Here is an 18,685-nt window from a genome sequence, read left to right as displayed (position 1 = left end):
GGTATAGTGGGAGCACATGTATTAAGGAAAGAGTAGTAGTAAAGGTGGCATCGAAGATACTACGTGCTCAGATTGCTTAAGGCTGTGTTAAACGTTTTTTTTGGTTTTTTTTTTTTGCTGTATGCGGGCCTCTCACTGTTGTGGCCTCTCGCGTTGCAGAGCACAGGCTCCAGACGCGCAGGCTCAGCGGCCATGGCTCACGGGCCCAGCCGCTCCGCAGCATGTGGGATCTTCCCGGACCGGGGCACGAACCCGTGTCCCCTGCATTGGCAGGCGGACTCTCAACCACTGCACCACCAGGGAAGCCCTAGAAGACAGTTTTGAGAGGAAGAACAGGAGCTCATTTTTGGACAAGTTGAATTAGAAAAGTTTCCTAGGTTTGCAGATGGAACTGTGAAGTGATCAGTTGTGTATTTGATTCTTTACTCTGGGGAGGCAACAGAGAGAGACATACAATTAAAAGACGTGATCCCACGGACAGCACCAGTGTGATGTGTGGACTGGAAATCAGTGCAGTGGGTAGTGAGATTTGTCTTGAATTGCTCCAGAAGTAGGACTCAAAAATCAGTGAGAAAGATGATGGAAGTCTGACTTTGGCTTTGACACAAAGGACCATTTTAAATTACTAACGCTTATAGCAATGGAATAATGGTGTGTTTCGCAGGATGCATTTTCTAATGCTGTAAATTTTCAGGGAGGGTCTTGAATCTAGATCATCATTTTCTCATATCTAGATCTAGAGTTCTTTAGATCTTGGGCAGCTTCAAAAAAAAAGAGAGGGCTTCCCTGGTGGCGCAGTGGTTGAGAGTCCACCTGCCGATGCGGGGGACACAGGTTCGTGCCCCGGTCCGGGAAGATCCCACATGCCGCGGAGTGGCTGGGCCCGTGAGCCATGGCCACTAAGCCTGTGCGTCCGGAGCCTGTGCTCTGCAACGGGAGAGGCCACAACAGTGAGAGTCCCACATACCGCAAAAAAAAAAAAAAAAAAAAAAAAAGAGAAAAGAAAAATGTAATTATTTTCAGTTAAGAGATTGACATTTGCTTTTTATGTATTCAAGTAAAGTTGTTTACACACACACACCCTTGATACAGCCATCATGGCCCAGGTTTACTAGTCACCATTTTATTGATAGATGTCTTAAAGTGGATTGGACTCTTGCCTTGGGTTTAAACTTGAATATACTGACTATTTAGATTCCTTCAAACTTTCAGTTTCTGTGATTCTGAGCATTTAGGAAGGAAAAAAGCCATCAGAAATTCAATATGGACAAATTAAGGGAAAACAGTTATGTCAAGCCAGATGTCTTTTTTTCCTTTAATGACACCACCATGATGATGCCTTAAAACAGTGGTTCTCAAACTTTTAATCCCAGACCCTCTTACAGTCTTTAAAGTTATTGAGGACCTCAGAGACCTTTTCTTTACATGGGTGGGGCAGATATGGGAGAATAACCAAGTACCCTGTTTAATAAGGATCTCAAATGATGAATTGAAACCTGCAAAATTGAGGTTCACAGAAATCTACCTTCAGGATAAGAGAGCTGTAGCTTGACAGAAATTCATTTAAAGAAGATGCAAAGTTTTAGAACTTGCCCCTAAGTCCTGTATAGTCAGTGATATGACTCAGTAATAATGAAGGTTTAGGCTTTTTTTTTTTTAAACATCTTTATTGGGGTATAATTGCTTTACAATGGTGTGTTAGTTTCTGCTTTATAACAAAGTGAATCAGCTATACATATACATATGTTCCCATATGTCTTCCCTCTTGCGTCTCCCTCCCTCCCACTCTCCCCATCCCACCCCTCCAGGCTGTCACAAAGCACAGAGCTAATATCCCTGAGCCTTGCGGCTGCTTCCCCCCAGCCACCTACCTTACTATGTTTGTTAGTGTGTATATGTCCATGACTCTCTCTCGCCCTGTCAAAACTCACCCTTCCCCCTCCCCATATCCTCAAGTCCGTTCTCCAGTAGGTCTGCGTCTTTATTCCTGTCTTACTCCTAGGTTCTTCATGACATTTTTTTCCCTTAAATTCCATATATATGTGTTAGCATACGGTATTTGTCCTTTTCTTTCTGACTTACTTCACTCTGTATGACAGACTCTAGGTCTATCCATCTCATTACAAATAGCTCAATTTCATTTCTTTTTAAGGCTGAGTAATATTCCATTGTGTATATGTGCCACATCTTCTTTATCCATTCATCCGATGATGGGCGCTTAGGTTGTTTCCATGTCCTGGCTATTGTAAATAGAGCTGCAATGAACATTTTGGTACATGACTCTTTTTGAATTATGGTTTTCTCAGGGTATATGCCCAGTAGTGGGATTGCTGGGTCATATGGTAGTTCTATTTGTAGTTTTTTAAGGAACCTCGGTTTAGGCTTAATAACACATTTCATTCATCATATTTAAGACCCTGCCTTTTGAAGGAAATATTAACAAGCTACAATGCCCTGTGGAGGAGACTGGAAAGTAAAAGATCTAAAACGGTTGCTGTATGGAAAACAATTGAAGAAACTAACCAGTGCCACACTGTATACTTGGAAAAATTACTGAAGTTGCTTAGCCACTACGGCTACTTAGAGGTGCCATACTGCTCAGAAGAGATCAGCATCACAAATTAGGAAGCATAAAGTGATCCAGGTGATATTAAAGCAGTGGTCAAAGTTAGAAAATGTGAATGAAATGAATCTTTCATTCATCCAAGAGGAAAGGTGTTCAGCTTTTACCTGGAAACTTTCTAGCAGTGAGATATCCTCTCTTGAGAAGACAAGAGGTTTAAGAGTGTCATTCATCATAAGATATTTTGGTTTGAACCCCAAAGTGACCAGGTGGATGTTATAAACTACCCTGGGGATAGAATACAATAGAAGAGATACCTTTTAAAATTTGTCTAACCAGTTTTCCCATGAAAGAGTTCAAGTCGCAGAAGAGGGCATTATTAGTACTTAAAAATTATTTAATTAAATGCCAAGTATTCTGTGAACTAGCACATCCTTCTCGATAATTAGAGGCCCTTTTTTTTTGGTAAATGAGCATAAAAGCTGCTAAAATATACATTAATAGGTTAGTGTGTGTGTGTGTGTGTGTGTGTGTGTGTGTGTGTTCCTCTCCCCTCTTCCCTCTCTTCCCTCCTTTTTCCAATCTTGAGTAAGATGACACAATAGAAGCCAATAAAAAGAAGACCTAGAACTAAAGAAAAAACATTGCAAGGTGGTAAGAGAAGGAAGAAGCATTTTTAGAGTTTGCAAATGCTTGCTTATAATGAGATGCTGCAAGTACGTTTACCACTTCCTGATATTTGGCCATAAAGCTTGCTTTGTCCTGCCAGTGGAAATAAACAACAGTCTTTGCTTTCTCTATTTTTTCACAATCAACCCACTGGGCTTCATGTAAGCTTAGCTCCTTAAGAGTTTGTACAACTACTGGGGACTTAAAATTTCAGCATTCTCTTATAAATCAAAACACAGTAATTTAAAAGAGAATTTATATTGCAAAACAAATAAGGGATAATTGAATTACAAGATAAAATTTAACTTTAAAAGCACTTTGTAATATTGATATGTTCTTTCAATATCAAACTTCTTTAAAACATTTTTTATTACTTAGCAGAAATGCTTCAGGTTTACCTTAAAGAACTTAAAACTTGAGAACTCTTTCCAGTTAAATGCAAATCAGAAGTTACTGTAAAATGTAGCTGAAATTATTGAATAAGGGTAAATTAAAGTAGGAATTACTTGCAAAATAAAGTAATTTGCAAACAACTTTTCCCTCAGGAATGTAATGTCTCTTTTGCATAAAGTGAGGTCTCTGTAAAACAGAAAGTGTGTATATGTCAATGCTACTCCCTCACTTGATCCCAGCTTACCCTTCCCCCTCCCTGTGTCCTCAAGTCCATTCTCTATGTCTGTGTCTTTATTCCTGTCCTGCCCCTATACACTACCAAATGTAAAACAGATAGCTAGTGGGAAGCAGCCTCATAGCACAGGGAGATCAGCTTGGTGCTTTGTGACCACCTAGAGGGGTGGGATAGGGAGGGTGGGAGGGAGATGCAAGAAGGAGGAGATATGGGGATATATGTATACGTATAGCTGATTCACTTTGTTATACAGCAGCAACTAACACACCATTGTAAAGCAATTATACTCCAATAAAGATGCTAAAAAAAAAAAAAAAAAAACGTGAAGGCATCTGAAATACACATTCAGGTTGTCTATAGAAAGGCCAGGACCAATTCAGAAAGAAAATGCCTAGAATTCCGCGTGATGTTACAATGCATGGGGAAGGTACCGAACTGCCTCCGGCCTCTTTCAGGGGCAGCAGAACAAACCAAAATTGTCTCCAGGGACAGAAATCCAGAGAATGATGTAGCAGGCCTGAGTGTAGAGAAAGAAACAGGGCAAGTGGTTTTTCTGATGTTTGCCTTGGGCAAGATTTTTTTTTATTATTTTCTACTGAATATGAAATACTATCTCTTTGCTTTACAAACTGTTATTTCGGTTTAGGCTCCTTCTGTGGGGGAGAAATAAAATGCAGCATATTCGAGAAAATTACCTAATGTTGGGTGTGGAGAGAGGCATGAGTGTTGGGTGGCAAAGGAAAGGAGGAGAGTTGAGTAACACTATGGAGCTACGAAGACTGGACACCTCTGCACCTCCCAGTGGGACAATGTGATAAAGAGATTGATGTGCGTTTAACACATGCTTGTTCCAAATGGCCCGTGGAAATCAGGTCTAAGCCTTTTAAAAAAATCAGGTTATGTTTCTGCTTTGTACATAGGTTCATTTGTGCCATCTTTTAGATTCCACGGATGAGTGATAGCATACGGTAGGTGTCTCTCTCTTGCTGACTTCCTTCACTTAGTATGATCACCTCTAGTTGCATCCATGTTGCTGCAAATGGCATTATTTAGTTCTTTTTTTATGGCTGACTGAGTCACTTTGCTGCACAGCGGAGATTGGCACACCATTGTAGATCAACTCTACTTCGATTAAAAAAAAGAAAAGAAAGAAAGAAAAGAGCCTGGTTATGGCATTCACTCCCCAAGCCTGGTTGCTATTGGGGTTGGGGGCATCGTGACAGAAGGCAGAGGAGCGCAGGTTGACCTGGGCTGCTAGGCGAGCAGCTGAGGCGGAACAAACAAAAGTCTGCTCTGAGAATAGAGAATCTCGGCAGCGCGCACTGAGGCAGCTGAAGTCCACGATGGCTCTTCACAAGTTAGTGTGTGTGGCTGAGTAATAGTTCACTGTATACATGGGCCACATCTTCTTTATCCGTTCATCTGTCGATGGACGCTCAGGTGGCTTCCATGTCCTGGTAGTGAGGTGGGTGGACCCAGAGACTGTCATACGGAGTGGGGTAAGTCAGAAAGAACAACACATACCGTAGGCTAACGCTTATGTATGGAATCTAAAAAAAGAAAACATGGTTCTGAAGAACCTAGGGGCAGGACAGGAATAAAGACACAGACGTAGAGAACGGACTTGAGGATGCCGGGAGGGGGAAGGGGAAGCCGGGACGAAGTGAGAGAGTGGTACGTACATACATACACTACCGAATGTAAACTAGATAGCTAGTGGGAAGCAGCCGCATAGCACAGGGAGATCAGCTCGGTGCTTTGTGACCACCTAGAGGGGTGGGATAGGGAGGGTGGGAGGGAGATGCAAGAGGGAGGGGATCTGGGGATATATGTATATGTATGGCTGATTCACTTTGTTATACAGCAGAAACTAACACACCATTGTAAAGCAATTATAGTGCCATAAAGATGTTAAGAAAATAATTATTCAGATAAAAAAAAAGTTAATGTGTAGGAAACTAATAACAAGTTCATATTAGAGCCAAAGCTAAGAATCAGTTGATAAACGGGGCCGATACATGTATCACTATCTGAGTAAGAGACAAACAGGGCTTATTAATGGTAGGAATCTGCACCCCTCCCCACTGTATTTGTTATGCCTGTTTACATGGAGGCAGATCCCGTAGGTTCGTGTGGTCTTAAAAGTCTGTACCTGAAGCCTTATGTTTATTGCTGTCCAAGCATGTAACACCAAATTACTGCTGAGTAAGAGTATATTGTGAAGGCAAAGCAAAGCAACACCTGGATTGTTAGCCTCAGAACACCTGGATTTATAATCAAAGGAAATTTATGACACCAGAGTACATGGTAAGCTGGTGAGGATGTATTCTGAGTTGACTTGGTGTGTTTGGATTAATCTCTCCCCGAATCTCAAGTTGATGAGGCTTGTCTTGGAGCTGAGGGTGTTCCATTTCCTAGGAAATGAGCAAGTTAAAGAATGACCTCTCAGGAAGTTTGGTAAATTGATGTACGAGCAATTTATCTTCTTGCCTTTCCCTTCCTAATTTACAGCCTTCTGTGACTGGTTTATAGGAGTTTGCAAAAGATGTGATTAGCTTTACTTGCGAGAAACTTGCAAGGGGTTTCAGGGCAATGATGTGTCAGCTAGGAACTCATTCAGCTAATCTGAAGGAAAATTTTTAGAGCAGAAAGGAGGCAGATTCAGAGGTGCTGACTTGTGAAACATGGTGGGAAGTGCATTCCTAGCTCAAAGAGCTGAAACTCTGGTTTCCTAATCATGCGAGGGAAAAGTGATGACTAGCAAAAGGGAAAAAGCTAAACAACAACAAAGCATGCACTCATCTGCACCATCCATGCCAGAGCCCCTTCTTTCTCATCAAAATTAGGAAAGCAATTGATATGGTTGTATGCAGTGATTAGAGGGAAGATGGCTGGCAGTCTGTGACTAGAGTATGCAGAGTGGAAGGGGGAGACGGACAAGTTTGATCAGGAGCCACGTGGGCAGCACGCAGTCGGGGTAGAGCAGCGAGGGCTAGACTTGAAATTCGCTGCTGATTAAAAGTAAGGCAGGTCTGTGAGCTCAGACTCAGTGAGAATGGTTTCATTTCATTAATTTCTTCGCTTGTTCATTGTGGCTCTGTAGAGCATCTGTTAAGTGCAAGGCACTCCGGGGAGCACAGTCGTAACTATTGTATCCTCACTGAGTGTTCAAGTTACTAGGGTTGCAAAACAAATTACCCCAACACTTAATGGTGGAAGACAACTATACATGTTGCTAGTGGATTATGTGTGTCTCTGCATCATGGCGTCTGGAAGTTTGAGCTGGAAGATTTGAATCCTGGTAGCTGGAATCATCTAAAGCTTGGTTACTCATTTGTCTGACAGTTGATAGGGTTGGTGGTAGCTGTCAGCTGAGACTTTAAGCTGGGGGATTGGCCAAAACTCCTCTACCTGGTCTCTTCATGTGGTCAGAGCTTCCTCACAATATAGTGGCCAGGTTCTGAAGGTGAGTGCCAGAGAGGGTGAGCCAGGCAGAAGCTCTATCTCTTTTCTGATGTAGCCTCAGAAGTCACAGAGAGCATCAATTCTGCTGTACTCCATTGGCCAGGCCCTCCATGAACCCTGTCAAAATTCAGACAGAGACAACATCAACCCCAAATATCGGTGGAGGAATGAAAGTCACAATCAGTGAAAAGGAGATATGTATGTGTGTATGTATGTATCTGTGCATATATAAAATCATCTTTGGAAAAATACAATCTGCCACTCCTGAAAGTAAAAGAAGAAAAATTACCACAGCACAAAGTAAAAAATGATGTTTTATTTGTAATTATTTTATAAGTGATGGCCCAAAGAATCATACAATTCAAAATATACTAATAAAAAATAACACCTGAACACTGTTTTCTAAACTTGAATCACCTGCATTTCACTTCCACTCTTTTTACTATTACCATCTGTATTATTGTTTCCTTAATTTTTCTTGAAATGGACCCATTTTTTATTGAAGTATAGTTGATGTACAATATTGTAAGTTACAGGTATACAGTATATAGTGAGACACAATTTTAAAGCTTATACTCCATTTATAGTTATTATAAAACATTGGCTATATTCCGGTTTTGTACAGTATATTCTTGTAGCTTATTTTATACCTATTAGTTTGTACCTCATAGTCCCCTCCTCCTATCATGCCCCTCCCCTCTTCCGTCTCCCCACTGGTAACCACTAGTCTGTTCTGTATATCTGCAAGTCTGCTTCTTTGTTGTTATAGTCACTAGTTTGTTGTATTTTTTAGATTCCACATGTAAGTGATATCATACAGTATATGTCTTTCTCTGACTTATTTCACTTAGCATAACGGCCTCAAAGTCTATCCATGTTGCTGCAAATGGCAAAATTTCATTCTTCTTTACTGATGAGTAGTATTTCATTATATATATATATATATATATATATACACACACACACACACACCACATCTTCTTTATTGATTCATCTATTGATGGACATTTAAGTTGCTTCTGTATCTTGGCAGTTGTAAATAATGACCCAGCTTTTTATTAACTCAAATTTGTTTTAAAAGCAATCTAGGTATTCCTACAGAAAATAGAATGTATTTTTGCCATAATTTATTTGTCATAAAAAAAGGTAACCTTAAATATAAAAAAAGTAAAACACAGCAGTTATTATATGCTAGATGAAAATTCTGCTTTCCAATGACAGCTCCGAGGCTGAAGGAAGCCCTCTCTTTGTCAAAGATCATGTTAGCAGGTGTTAGAAAGATGTTAAATCACGCTCATACAAAATCAAGGCTCTCCCCTTCACATAATCTGAGAGATTGAAAGAGAAGTGAAAGAGAATGATCCCTAGTGAGGTCAGTGATATTTAAGGCCAGGTCTGTGTACTGTCCAACATCCTTTAGAGAACTACTTGTATTAAAATCCTGATCCAGAATGCAAACACTGATCCAGAATGATAAAGATTATAGCTGGTTAAGCTTTCACTTAGCCTCAGCCAAGTCCCTGGGATCTATGAGGCAGACCAGCATCTAGCACAGTTGATGCTTGTTGATGAATGAATGTATTTCTAACCTGCCATTGGTCAAAGGCTGGGTCCTTTGCACCTCTGTGTTCTGTTTTGTTTCATAAGCCTCCCTGAAAGATCCAGTGAACAATAAATGACTCCGACTAGTTGGCTTCTACATGAAGTCTAGCTACACTCATTATCTTATTACCATTCCCCACGTGCTGGTGGAATTGACTTTTTCCTTACCTACTGTGCATAACTAATTCCTAGACTTTACAGGGCCACCCTAAATCCAGGGCTCTCAGGAGCTATTCGTATGTAGGTATCTAAACCCTATAACATTCGTTCCTAAAATAATTATTAGCACCTGCTGGGCCAGTTATCCTAGGTCCTAGAGATATCAGAGGATAGTGAGAAATGGACACTTTCTTGGGATACAGAGAAAGGCCACTTGGGGGCAGCTGTTTCACCCCTAAAATTTAGTCAGTTGCTTAGCAACCTAATTGTCTTGTTGTTAGAGGAGTCATCAGAAAACACTACTTCCTGGGGACTTCTCCCAGAAGAGAGAATTCATGGCCTTCTCCACCTGGACCTTTTCTTTCTGGCTTTCAGGGGCATGGAGAAGGTCTGCAGAGGCTCAGAGGAAGACAAGAGTCAGATGTTTATCTTCAGGGAATCCAGCCTGTAGCCTTTACCACACTATAGGACTTCTAACAGCAGTGCCTTTCTAGGCATGAGGCTGGCACTAACAGATCTTCTTTCCCTTCTGTATTTATAGTCGGCTACGGTGAAGCTGTCAAAACCAGTGGCTCTGTGGACTCAGCAGGATGTCTGCAAGTGGCTGAAGAAACATTGTCCGAATCAGTATCAGATCTACAGTGAGTCATTCAAACAGCATGACATAACGGGTAAAGTATGCAGTATCCGAAATATTTCACTCCCTCTCCCTCTTCCCATCTCAATGGCCTTTCCTACACCCTTAAAATGAAAAAGCATCTCCCTGCTGAAATTGTCTGGTATGGGTTTACTTTAAAATGAACGATAAATTCCAGATCCGGGCACGCCATGCTACTTAACAAGCATAAGTGGTTATTACAGGGAACCATGGATTTTGAATGTCCAGTATAAAAGTATGTGGTAATCAGGGTAAGGGGTTGGGGGATCCTAGAGAAAATAAGAGTGTAGCAGTGCTAGAGTAAAGAAAGGGAGGAGATCCTTCAATTAATTTGGTTACAGGGTCCGTAGGTAGATGTTTTAAGAAGAAAAGGTTCTAAATAGGAAAATTCTGACTGAATAGAATAATACTAACTCACTGCCCCTGAGATGAATACCCTCAAAGCACAAATTAAGACTCCCTTTAAATCAAGGGGCTTCGAGTATTATATGTGGAAGTTGAGAAGCGCTTGGCAGCAGGAAATATGACAACATAATGAACTGTAAAAGCCTGTAGGATCGTGTCTCTCAATTGGAGAATGGAGTGGGTTAAGAGGGAGCGGATAGGTCCACGGTGGGAGCCCATCAGAGTAAGGGGGTCTTTTGCAGACCTCGCCTGCCCACCTGCCTTGAGATGTTGCTTGATCTTGTGTACCATTCCTCCCACCCTCCTCTTCTGCAAACCCTATAATGAAAGATAGGATGGAGGAACATGCTCTGTGCACCAAAACTGTGCTTCAAGGTGGGAAAAAGTGTTGAGAAGACCTGATTCCAGTCCAGATTCTTCTTTTTTCTAAGCGAAAATTGACCCTCTAGTGGGAAAGGGACTTGCTGTCGAGTAGCTCAGCACACCTGATGCCAAGCCCTTTCCAAACTCATACCTTGCATCTTCAGAAATGCTAACCTCTATATTCACTCCCGTCACTTTGAAAAGGGTCACGTCAAGCAGTTCAGTTCTTAGCCTGTAGCTTCAAAATCTGGGGCAGATCATACCTCCTTAGAACAGGACTAGATGGATGGTTTTCAAAATGCCTTCCGTGGAGCCCTTGGTTGCACTAGAGGCTGCCAGAGGGACATGCTTTGGGTTGAGATGGGTGTGTCTGTTTCACATATTCAAATTGCACAGAAAACTTGATTGGAAAAAAAGCCCTCTAATATTAAATAACGTTTTTTAAAATTTTATTTTTATTTATTTATTTGGTTGCATTGGGTCTTCATTGCTGCACACAGGCTTTCTCCAGTTGCATCAAGCGGGGGCTACTCTTAGTTGTGGTGCGCGGGCTTCTCATTGCAGTGGTTTCTCTTGTTGCGGAGCTCCGGCTCTAGGCACACGGGCTTCAGTAGTTGTGGCACGTGGGCTCAGTAGTTGTGGCACGTGGGCTCAGTAGTTGTGGCACGTGGGCTCAGTAGTTGTGGCACGTGGGATCAGTAGTTGCGGCACATGGGCCTCAGTAGTGTGGCTTGTGGGCTCTAGAGCGCAGGCTCAGTAGTTGTGGTGCACGGAACTTAATTGCTCCGCGGCATGTGGGATCTTCTGGACCAGAGATCGAACCCGTGTCCCCTGCACTGGCAGGCGGATTCTTAACCACTTCACCAGGGAAGTCTCTAAATAACGCTGAGCTACATTATCAGAGATTCCTGATGACCAAGTTAGTAATGTTTAAATATGTAAGGAGCACACAGGTGTAGCTCAGAGTAAGTTAACAGAGAGTGAAATCCTCCTGACTTAAGCCTAGAAATGGTCCTTAATGTACTTCTTTTCTCCTCCGAACTGGAGGTAATGGCCCATTTGGATGAAATCCTGAAGGCAGTGTCAGAACTTAGCTTAGATTCCAAGTGTCTAGATTCTTTTTCTTAGTCCCTCCCTTAAGGATATAAGAAAATCCCAGTTATTCCAACCCCTAGAATTTATCAACCAGTTAGTAACCATTTGGCTGATTATGGGAACCTTCATCAGATAATGTCTGTTTCTTAATGCTTGTGTGATAGTAATGGCAAAACCTTCTTCATGATCTTATGAGAAAGTAGTGTTATCTTTTGTTAGGGGTGGGAATTCTGTGATACCCTTGAGGGAAGGGTAAGCGTATATAAGGGTTTGAAAAGGATGAGCATTACACCCCCCTCAGAAATAAAGGTCTCATGCTTCAGTGCTTATGGAGTAAATGGTACCACTTCCTAAGGCTTTCTGCCAAGTGGCCTTGTGTTGCAAACAGCTGTCATATTGCTTTTGGTGGCATACTTGGTCTCCACAAACGCCTCTGGTGTCGGTAAAATCGCAACCTTCTTGAGATCTTGGACAAGCTGCTTAACCTAGACAGGTTATTCAACCTCACTTCTTCATCTCCGAAATGGAGCTGATAATAATAACAATACCTGTCTCAGAGAGTCGTTGTGAAGATTAAATGAAATGATATAAACAAACCACTAAGTTAATCATTTATCGACACCTTCTACCTACTAGCACTGTGCCGTTCTTCATGTTGAAACTCATCTGGAGGTGTCTAAAATCATACTGTTACTTCATTCTGAGGGCAGCCTGTTTTCTGGCAAGAAAAGAAAGCAGGGGATTATTTGGGGGACTTTAGGAGAGAATGATTTCAGATTAACACTTGACACACACATCTTTCTGACCTTCACCTATTCAAGGCCTCAGAAGACCACTTTTGTCTCCTGTCCCTCTCCAAGGGTGAATGTAAACTACCCAAATGATCGCAGGTGCCAAGTGGCCCGAAGATAGCTTTCAGGACTGAAGCCAGGAATGCAGTTCCAGCCCTGGGATGCTGGCGGCTGCAGGAATCCTAGTACCCTTGTAGGCTCTGATAAAATGGGCAAAGAGGATTGTGAAAAATCAAGACACGATGGCAGAGAGAGCCTCAGCAGCCGATGCAGACAGTAGAGTGTCTCAGAGTGAGGGCCGGGAGGGGCGTTACAAGTGCCAGGTCAAAGCCCAGACTTGCAGCTTAGCTCCGTGATTCTGTGAAGGTGACTTGGTGTATTCCCGCTTTCTTCACCTGTGAAGAGGAGGTGATAATAGCACCCGCCTCAGAGTGTCGCTGGGAAAGTAGTTCACGGTCACAGTAAGCGGTGAATATTAGCTGCTGCTGCTTGCCTAAGTGCTGCTGTACTTTCTATGAGAACAAACCACACACGTAAACACTGATGAATTCATCCATCTTTGTTATCCTGAAAATTATAATGAGCACCTAAGGATGGGGGTTGGGATGTGGGCTGGTAAGTATCCTGTGCTTACCTGCGAGGCCACAGTAAAGATGTCCATATGTCTCTTATTTATGCTTAGATTCTTGTGAGTACTGCTGTTCATTTATGTGTCTTAAAGCAAGGGTCTCCAATATCATGCTCATCAGGGAATCATGTTATATCTCTGGAACATATAAACAGTCCCTTAATTTAGAGGCGCGTGGGACCATGACGATAAATAAAGACATATTAAATGGAAAGAAGAATCAGGAAGAAAAAAAGATGGGCTTTCTGATTACAGACCTGAGGCAAATCCCGCTCCTCCCACCCCGCCCCTGTTCTCCACCCCTCGACCTCTGACAAGTAATAACTGTGCAATATCACACAAGCTAGTTTCAAGTTAGTGATCTGAGAATAATAGTTATCTTAAAGCGTTGTTGGAAGGTTAAGGGGATGATGCATGTGAAGGGTTTAGCTTTATGCCTGATACATAGTAGACATCTGTTTAGGCAAGTATTTATGGAGCATCTACCCTGTACCAGGTTTGGGGAATACAGCAATAAATAAAATAGTCAGTGATCTGTGTAGGGAAAAAATTGTGCCTCCATAGAAAACCGTGCACCTTCAATAGCACATCATTTCGGGTTATCTAATTCTCATTCTATGAAGCTGTTCTACAACTCTGTAAGTTGTAGGTAAGGTGATAGCAGTATAAAATAATTCTTGTTTTGTAGATGTGTAAATTCTGTCCCACAGAGGTTCAGTTGACTTCCCAATCCACTGTGAAAAGGTGAGTTTTGTCTCCCATTTACACATTCATTTCATTCCTCCTGATCTGAACATGTGTCTGCTCTTTGGTTTCTCCTTTGAGTTGGTTGTAACATCTTATCAGTTTCCACAAAATCTTAAACATGTGTTTATTTTTGTATATGATGAGAGTCAGGATTTTAACTTTTTTGAAAATTCCCCTTTAACCTTGGTAGTTGTTTCATTTTTTTAAATTGGTTTCAACCAACAATTCCACTACATTAACATCTTTCTGATGCCTTTGTTTAAAATACTTAAATTCTAAACAACACCACCCACCCCCCCCCCCACCGCCATCCAGTTTCTCCAAAGTCTAAGGAAACTTAAGGTATGTTTTAACACACCAGTATTCAAAACACTGTGCAAATTTCCTCTTAGAATTTCTGAGAATTTCATTGTGTCCAGAAGGCACCTGCTATTTTATGGCAGATGAGTTAAATCAGAAGAGATGCTACTAGTGGTAACTCCCTGCAGAAGTGCTCTTAACAGGCATAAGATGGTTAGAACACCTGAGAGGCATTAGGAGAGATATATTTAAATCATCAGATTAGGCTTGAAGGAAAGAAATTTGACTGTTTTCCTGTGCTTGCAAGATTCTTTCCCCCAGCTCTCTGAGGCCAGGCTTGGAATGTTGATGAGGAAGCTCTACTGGGGCCAGGTGTAAGCTCACAGGCAATGTTCGGATTCTTTTTTATGCACAGTTAAGAATCTTTTCAGGTTTGAGGCAGTTTCAGCCCCTGGCTGTGCCTGGTATTCTTCCTGCGGCGGCTGCTAAAATCAACTCATTTCCTTCCGCATCAAGCCTTTCCTCTGTAAAGGGTTCTCCCCCCGCCAACTTTAAAGACTTATCTTCGTGGGTGAGGCGCTCAGAGCTCCCCAGAATACAAAGTGCATTTTTAGAAGCTATTTTGAATGTGTAAAAGGTTTCCACGTGGCCTGCTTCGTGGAACACGGGTGGGAATCCTTTAGATGTCTGCAGGAATAAATACTTACCCTGTGAATGTCCCCTGCAGGTGGTCAGTATTGACTTGCCATATTTCTCAATGGTCTCCTACAAAATCAGTGAATACTTCAGGTTCTTTCTGTGCTTTGGACACCGCCCATTTGTACCTCTCTCCCCTTTTCAAAATATTCCTCTGGGATGTAGCACCCTGAAATTTGGCCGTTCCGCTTATGCTATTGAATAAAGGGGAAAGCTCCTTATCTTTTTGAAACCTTTGGATTGTGGGCTCTGTGCATTTGCTAACATTTACCCTTCTGCTATTGTCTTCCTAGTCCTTTTTTTTTTGCGGTACGCGGGCCTCTCACTGTCGTAGCCTCTCCCGTTGCGGAGCACAGGCTCCGGACGCGCAGGCTCAGCGGCCATGGCTCACGGGCCCAGCCGCTCCGCGGCATGTGGGATCTTCCCCGGACCGGGGCACGAACCCGCGTCCCCTGCATCGGCAGGCGGACTCCCAACCACTGCGCCACCAGGGAAGCCCCTTCCTAGTCTTTTATCACGGTTAGAATTGCCCATGGAGGTCGGTGGGGTGTGTAGTAAACAAGTGTCCAAAGAAGTGGAGTAATTATTTTATGTGCTGTACCTGTGAGAACACTACTTTGTGGAACCCAGTGTAGCCCAATGAAATGTGGGCTTGTTGAGCTACCCCAGTGCTTTGTCTGCACATTTTCTTGTCTTTGTTGGTTTGCCCTCTGCATAGTGCATTCTACTTTTGTATATCTTTGTGTTTTGTTACATTTCTCTTCTGTATGAACTGCTCTACATTTTTTATTGAATCTCGAGCAGCATTTTATATCTGCATAGTAGAGTTTGGACATCATCGGGGCATGGAGTTTCCACATATTAATTTTCCAATAACAGCAATTTATTCTTCATTTTTAACGCCCTTTGATAGAAAGCTTACTAACCATCACCTCTATACTCCTCCGCATTCTTAAACCTAGGATGCTGAATATGGTTGTCTTGATGATTCAGGATAATAGATTCTGAATGTTGGAAGTGACTTCAGATGTCATCTGAGGTTTTATGGGGTCAGTTTAAAACTATGCCTTTCAATGAGAAAATATGAATGGAGATCAGAATATCAGCTTCATTCCTGATAAAGCTTTTTTGGAGAATATCCTTTAGGTCTTCAGATGAATTGGTTTGCTAAGAATATTTTTCCCTCTAAATGAGGTATTCTGGTCACTGGCACAGCTGGGAAGTGCCCCTCTAACCGGCCTGGGAGAAAGCAGACTGCATCAGGCACACAGGTCACAAGACAGGACCAGAACATGAGGCTGGGCTGGGCAAACCCGTTTCCTGCTTCCAAGGGCACCAAACAGAGGGGAGAAGAGAGAGGCCAGGAGTGTAAGGGAAGTTTCTTCCATGAAGGAATAGGGTGGGGAACAAGTGTCCCCCTACCACTTCAATCAGATGTCTCCCCACATGTCCTTTCCAACATCCCTGCTAGATGGCCAGACAGCCATTGCTGAGACACCTCCAGGAATGAGCATTTCATAATTTTTAAAAGCAAACTGTTGTTTGTTTTGGTTCAAGATTTTGGATGACGGTGGCAGTTACAGTGCTTGGTTTTCCTTACTTCCTCCTACTCTGAGCTGCAGGGCTCTCAAATGCCATGCTTCTTCTACCCTCCTCAAACCCACCGTTTTACCTGGATAATTCCAACTTTCCTTTCAGGCTTTAGTTCAGATACACCTCCTACAAAAGCCTTTCTTACTCCTCCTCTTCTGATTAAGTAACCCATCCTGTAGCTCTCAGGATAAAAGCCCTGTGATAGAACTTGTCCCATGAAGTTTGATAGTTGAAAAATTTAATGATTAGAAAGTTCTGCGGAGGTTTTACTGAAACCCACCCCTAGATCCTGTTTAGGTTTCCTGGGTTATAGAAACCTTTGCTGAAGAAAGCCCTTCATGACTGCCCCCCAGTACAGATTCACGTGCCAGGCCTCCATGGAGCCATGATGCCTTCCCCAAGCCTTTTCTTCATCCCAGTGGCCTGTTGAGTGGCTCTTCCCAACATGCTTTCTCCCAATTCCTTTCTTCATCGCTAGTAAAGGTCTGATTTCTGCTACGCTGAAAACTTACACTCTGTTTGATGGGATTTCCCTGAAACTATTTGCCCTCTACCCATCTGTCTTCTCCTGCCTCTTGTTTCAGAAGGCATGCTCTTATTCCCTTCTACAAACAACCTTTTCTGCCTCTGCTTTTACCAGACGTCCCCTATATCCTCTGGATATTTGCTTCCTCATTTACAGTCATCCTGTCATCTTCAGTCTAGCTACACTGGCTACCTCCTTTCTCTCTAAATACAGTTGACCCCTGAACGAAGTGGGTTTCATATACACATGTCCACTTATACGCAGATATTTTTCAATGGAAAATGCAATAGGACTGCATGGTTCATTGGATCCGCGGATGCAGGGGAGCCATGGATACGGAGGGCTGACAGTAATGCAGGCGGATTAACCCCCTCATTGTTCGCGGGGTCCACCTGTAGCTTCATTTTAGCCCCTTGACCAAATCCCTTCCTATTCATTTTCATTTATTTGTTAAATCATAATTAATTCATTTGTTTTATAAAATTTATGTGACCACTACCACATGCCAGGCAGAACACTGTACCCAACAGCTTCAGAATGTATGTACTTTCCAGTTCAGGGGACTTATTCACCATGATGTACTATACACCCAGGGCACAAATCAGTGTCAGTAAATTTGAAAAACCTGAAGTGGCACAGGGTGCATTCTCTGACCGAAACAGAATTAATTTAGAAATCACTACCCAAGATAATCAAGAAGATCCCAAATATTTAGAAACTTAATGCACATCCATGTAACCAGATGGGGGAGGGGAAAAAATCGCAAGAGAAACTAAAACATATTTTGAACTGAATGATAGTAGTAAACATTACTATTTCAAACGTTTGTGTGGTACAGCTACAGAACTTAGAGGAAATTATATGCATGAAATGCCTGTATTAGAAAAGAAAGAAGAAAGAGTTGAACTTGATTAATTAAATTTTACCTTAAGAAGTTCAGAGAAGGAAGAATACCTAATCTCAAAGAGCTGAAATCAGTAAGACACAAAACATACAGGCAATAAAGAAAATTAAACAAAGGTAAACCTGATTTCCTTGAAAAGATCAACAAAAATTGATAAATGTCTAGATAGTCTGAATGAGGGAAAAAGACAGCATCAAGTGAGAAATTGGGGATATCACTAAGTTTTCTACATTCATTAAAAGAGCAGAAATATTATGAACAGGTTTAAGCCCACATACTTAACAACTGAGATTGAAATGGACTAATTCCTTAAAAACCTATAACTTAACAATATCTGACTCAAGAAAGCTAGAAAATTTAAATAGCCATGGATCTCTTAATAGTTAAACTTTTAATCAGAACTTCCCATAAAGAAAGCTTCAAGCACAGAAGGCTTTTTCCAATGAACTAAAACAGTCGAGAATTAGCAACCCAATTTTCACAAATTCTTTCAGAAAATAGAGAAAGTGGGAGCACTTCCAAACTCATTTTATGAGACCAGACTAACCCTGATACCAAAACTGACAAGATATTACAAGAATGGTGTGGTACGGACCCATATCCTTCATGAACATAAACCTACAAACCTTGACAAAATACAAGCAGGTTTGAATCTCACAATAGAACAAAAAGGATATCACATCATGGTCATGTGTGCATAGGAATGTAAAGTGATTCCATTTTTGAAATCGATGTGATTCGTCAGTGTTAAGAGTAAATGAAGAAAGTCATATGATCATCTCATTAGATGCAGAAGCTTCTGATTTCAGCTCTGATATGTGAAGAGCTTGGATGTCATCACTCTAATCCTTACCACAAGGCAAAGCTGACACTGAGTTTTTCCTGGTATTCTG

The 18,685-nt window shown here is 41.9% G+C and overlaps 1 protein-coding gene across 3 annotated transcripts in view; it reads left to right on the top strand.

Annotated features, from left to right (window-relative positions):
* Nucleotides 1-18,685, top strand: part of SAMD12 (sterile alpha motif domain containing 12) — a 460,979-nt gene that overhangs the window by 176,399 nt on the left and 265,895 nt on the right. For 2 of the 3 annotated variants that reach the window (XM_032610391.1, XM_032610390.1), the window contains exon 3: nt 9,628-9,757. In XM_032610391.1, coding sequence (XP_032466282.1) covers nt 9,628-9,757 — 130 coding nt within the window. The remainder of the gene's footprint in view (nt 1-9,627; nt 9,758-18,685) is intronic. The other variant, XM_032610388.1, reaches the window with a different exon arrangement.

Source organism: Phocoena sinus, chromosome 17 (assembly GCF_008692025.1).
Source record: "Phocoena sinus isolate mPhoSin1 chromosome 17, mPhoSin1.pri, whole genome shotgun sequence".
Taxonomy (NCBI): Eukaryota; Metazoa; Chordata; class Mammalia; order Artiodactyla; family Phocoenidae; genus Phocoena; species Phocoena sinus.
The sequence above is the reverse complement of the archived record's forward strand: the minus strand, read 5'-3'. Positions and strand labels throughout refer to the sequence as shown.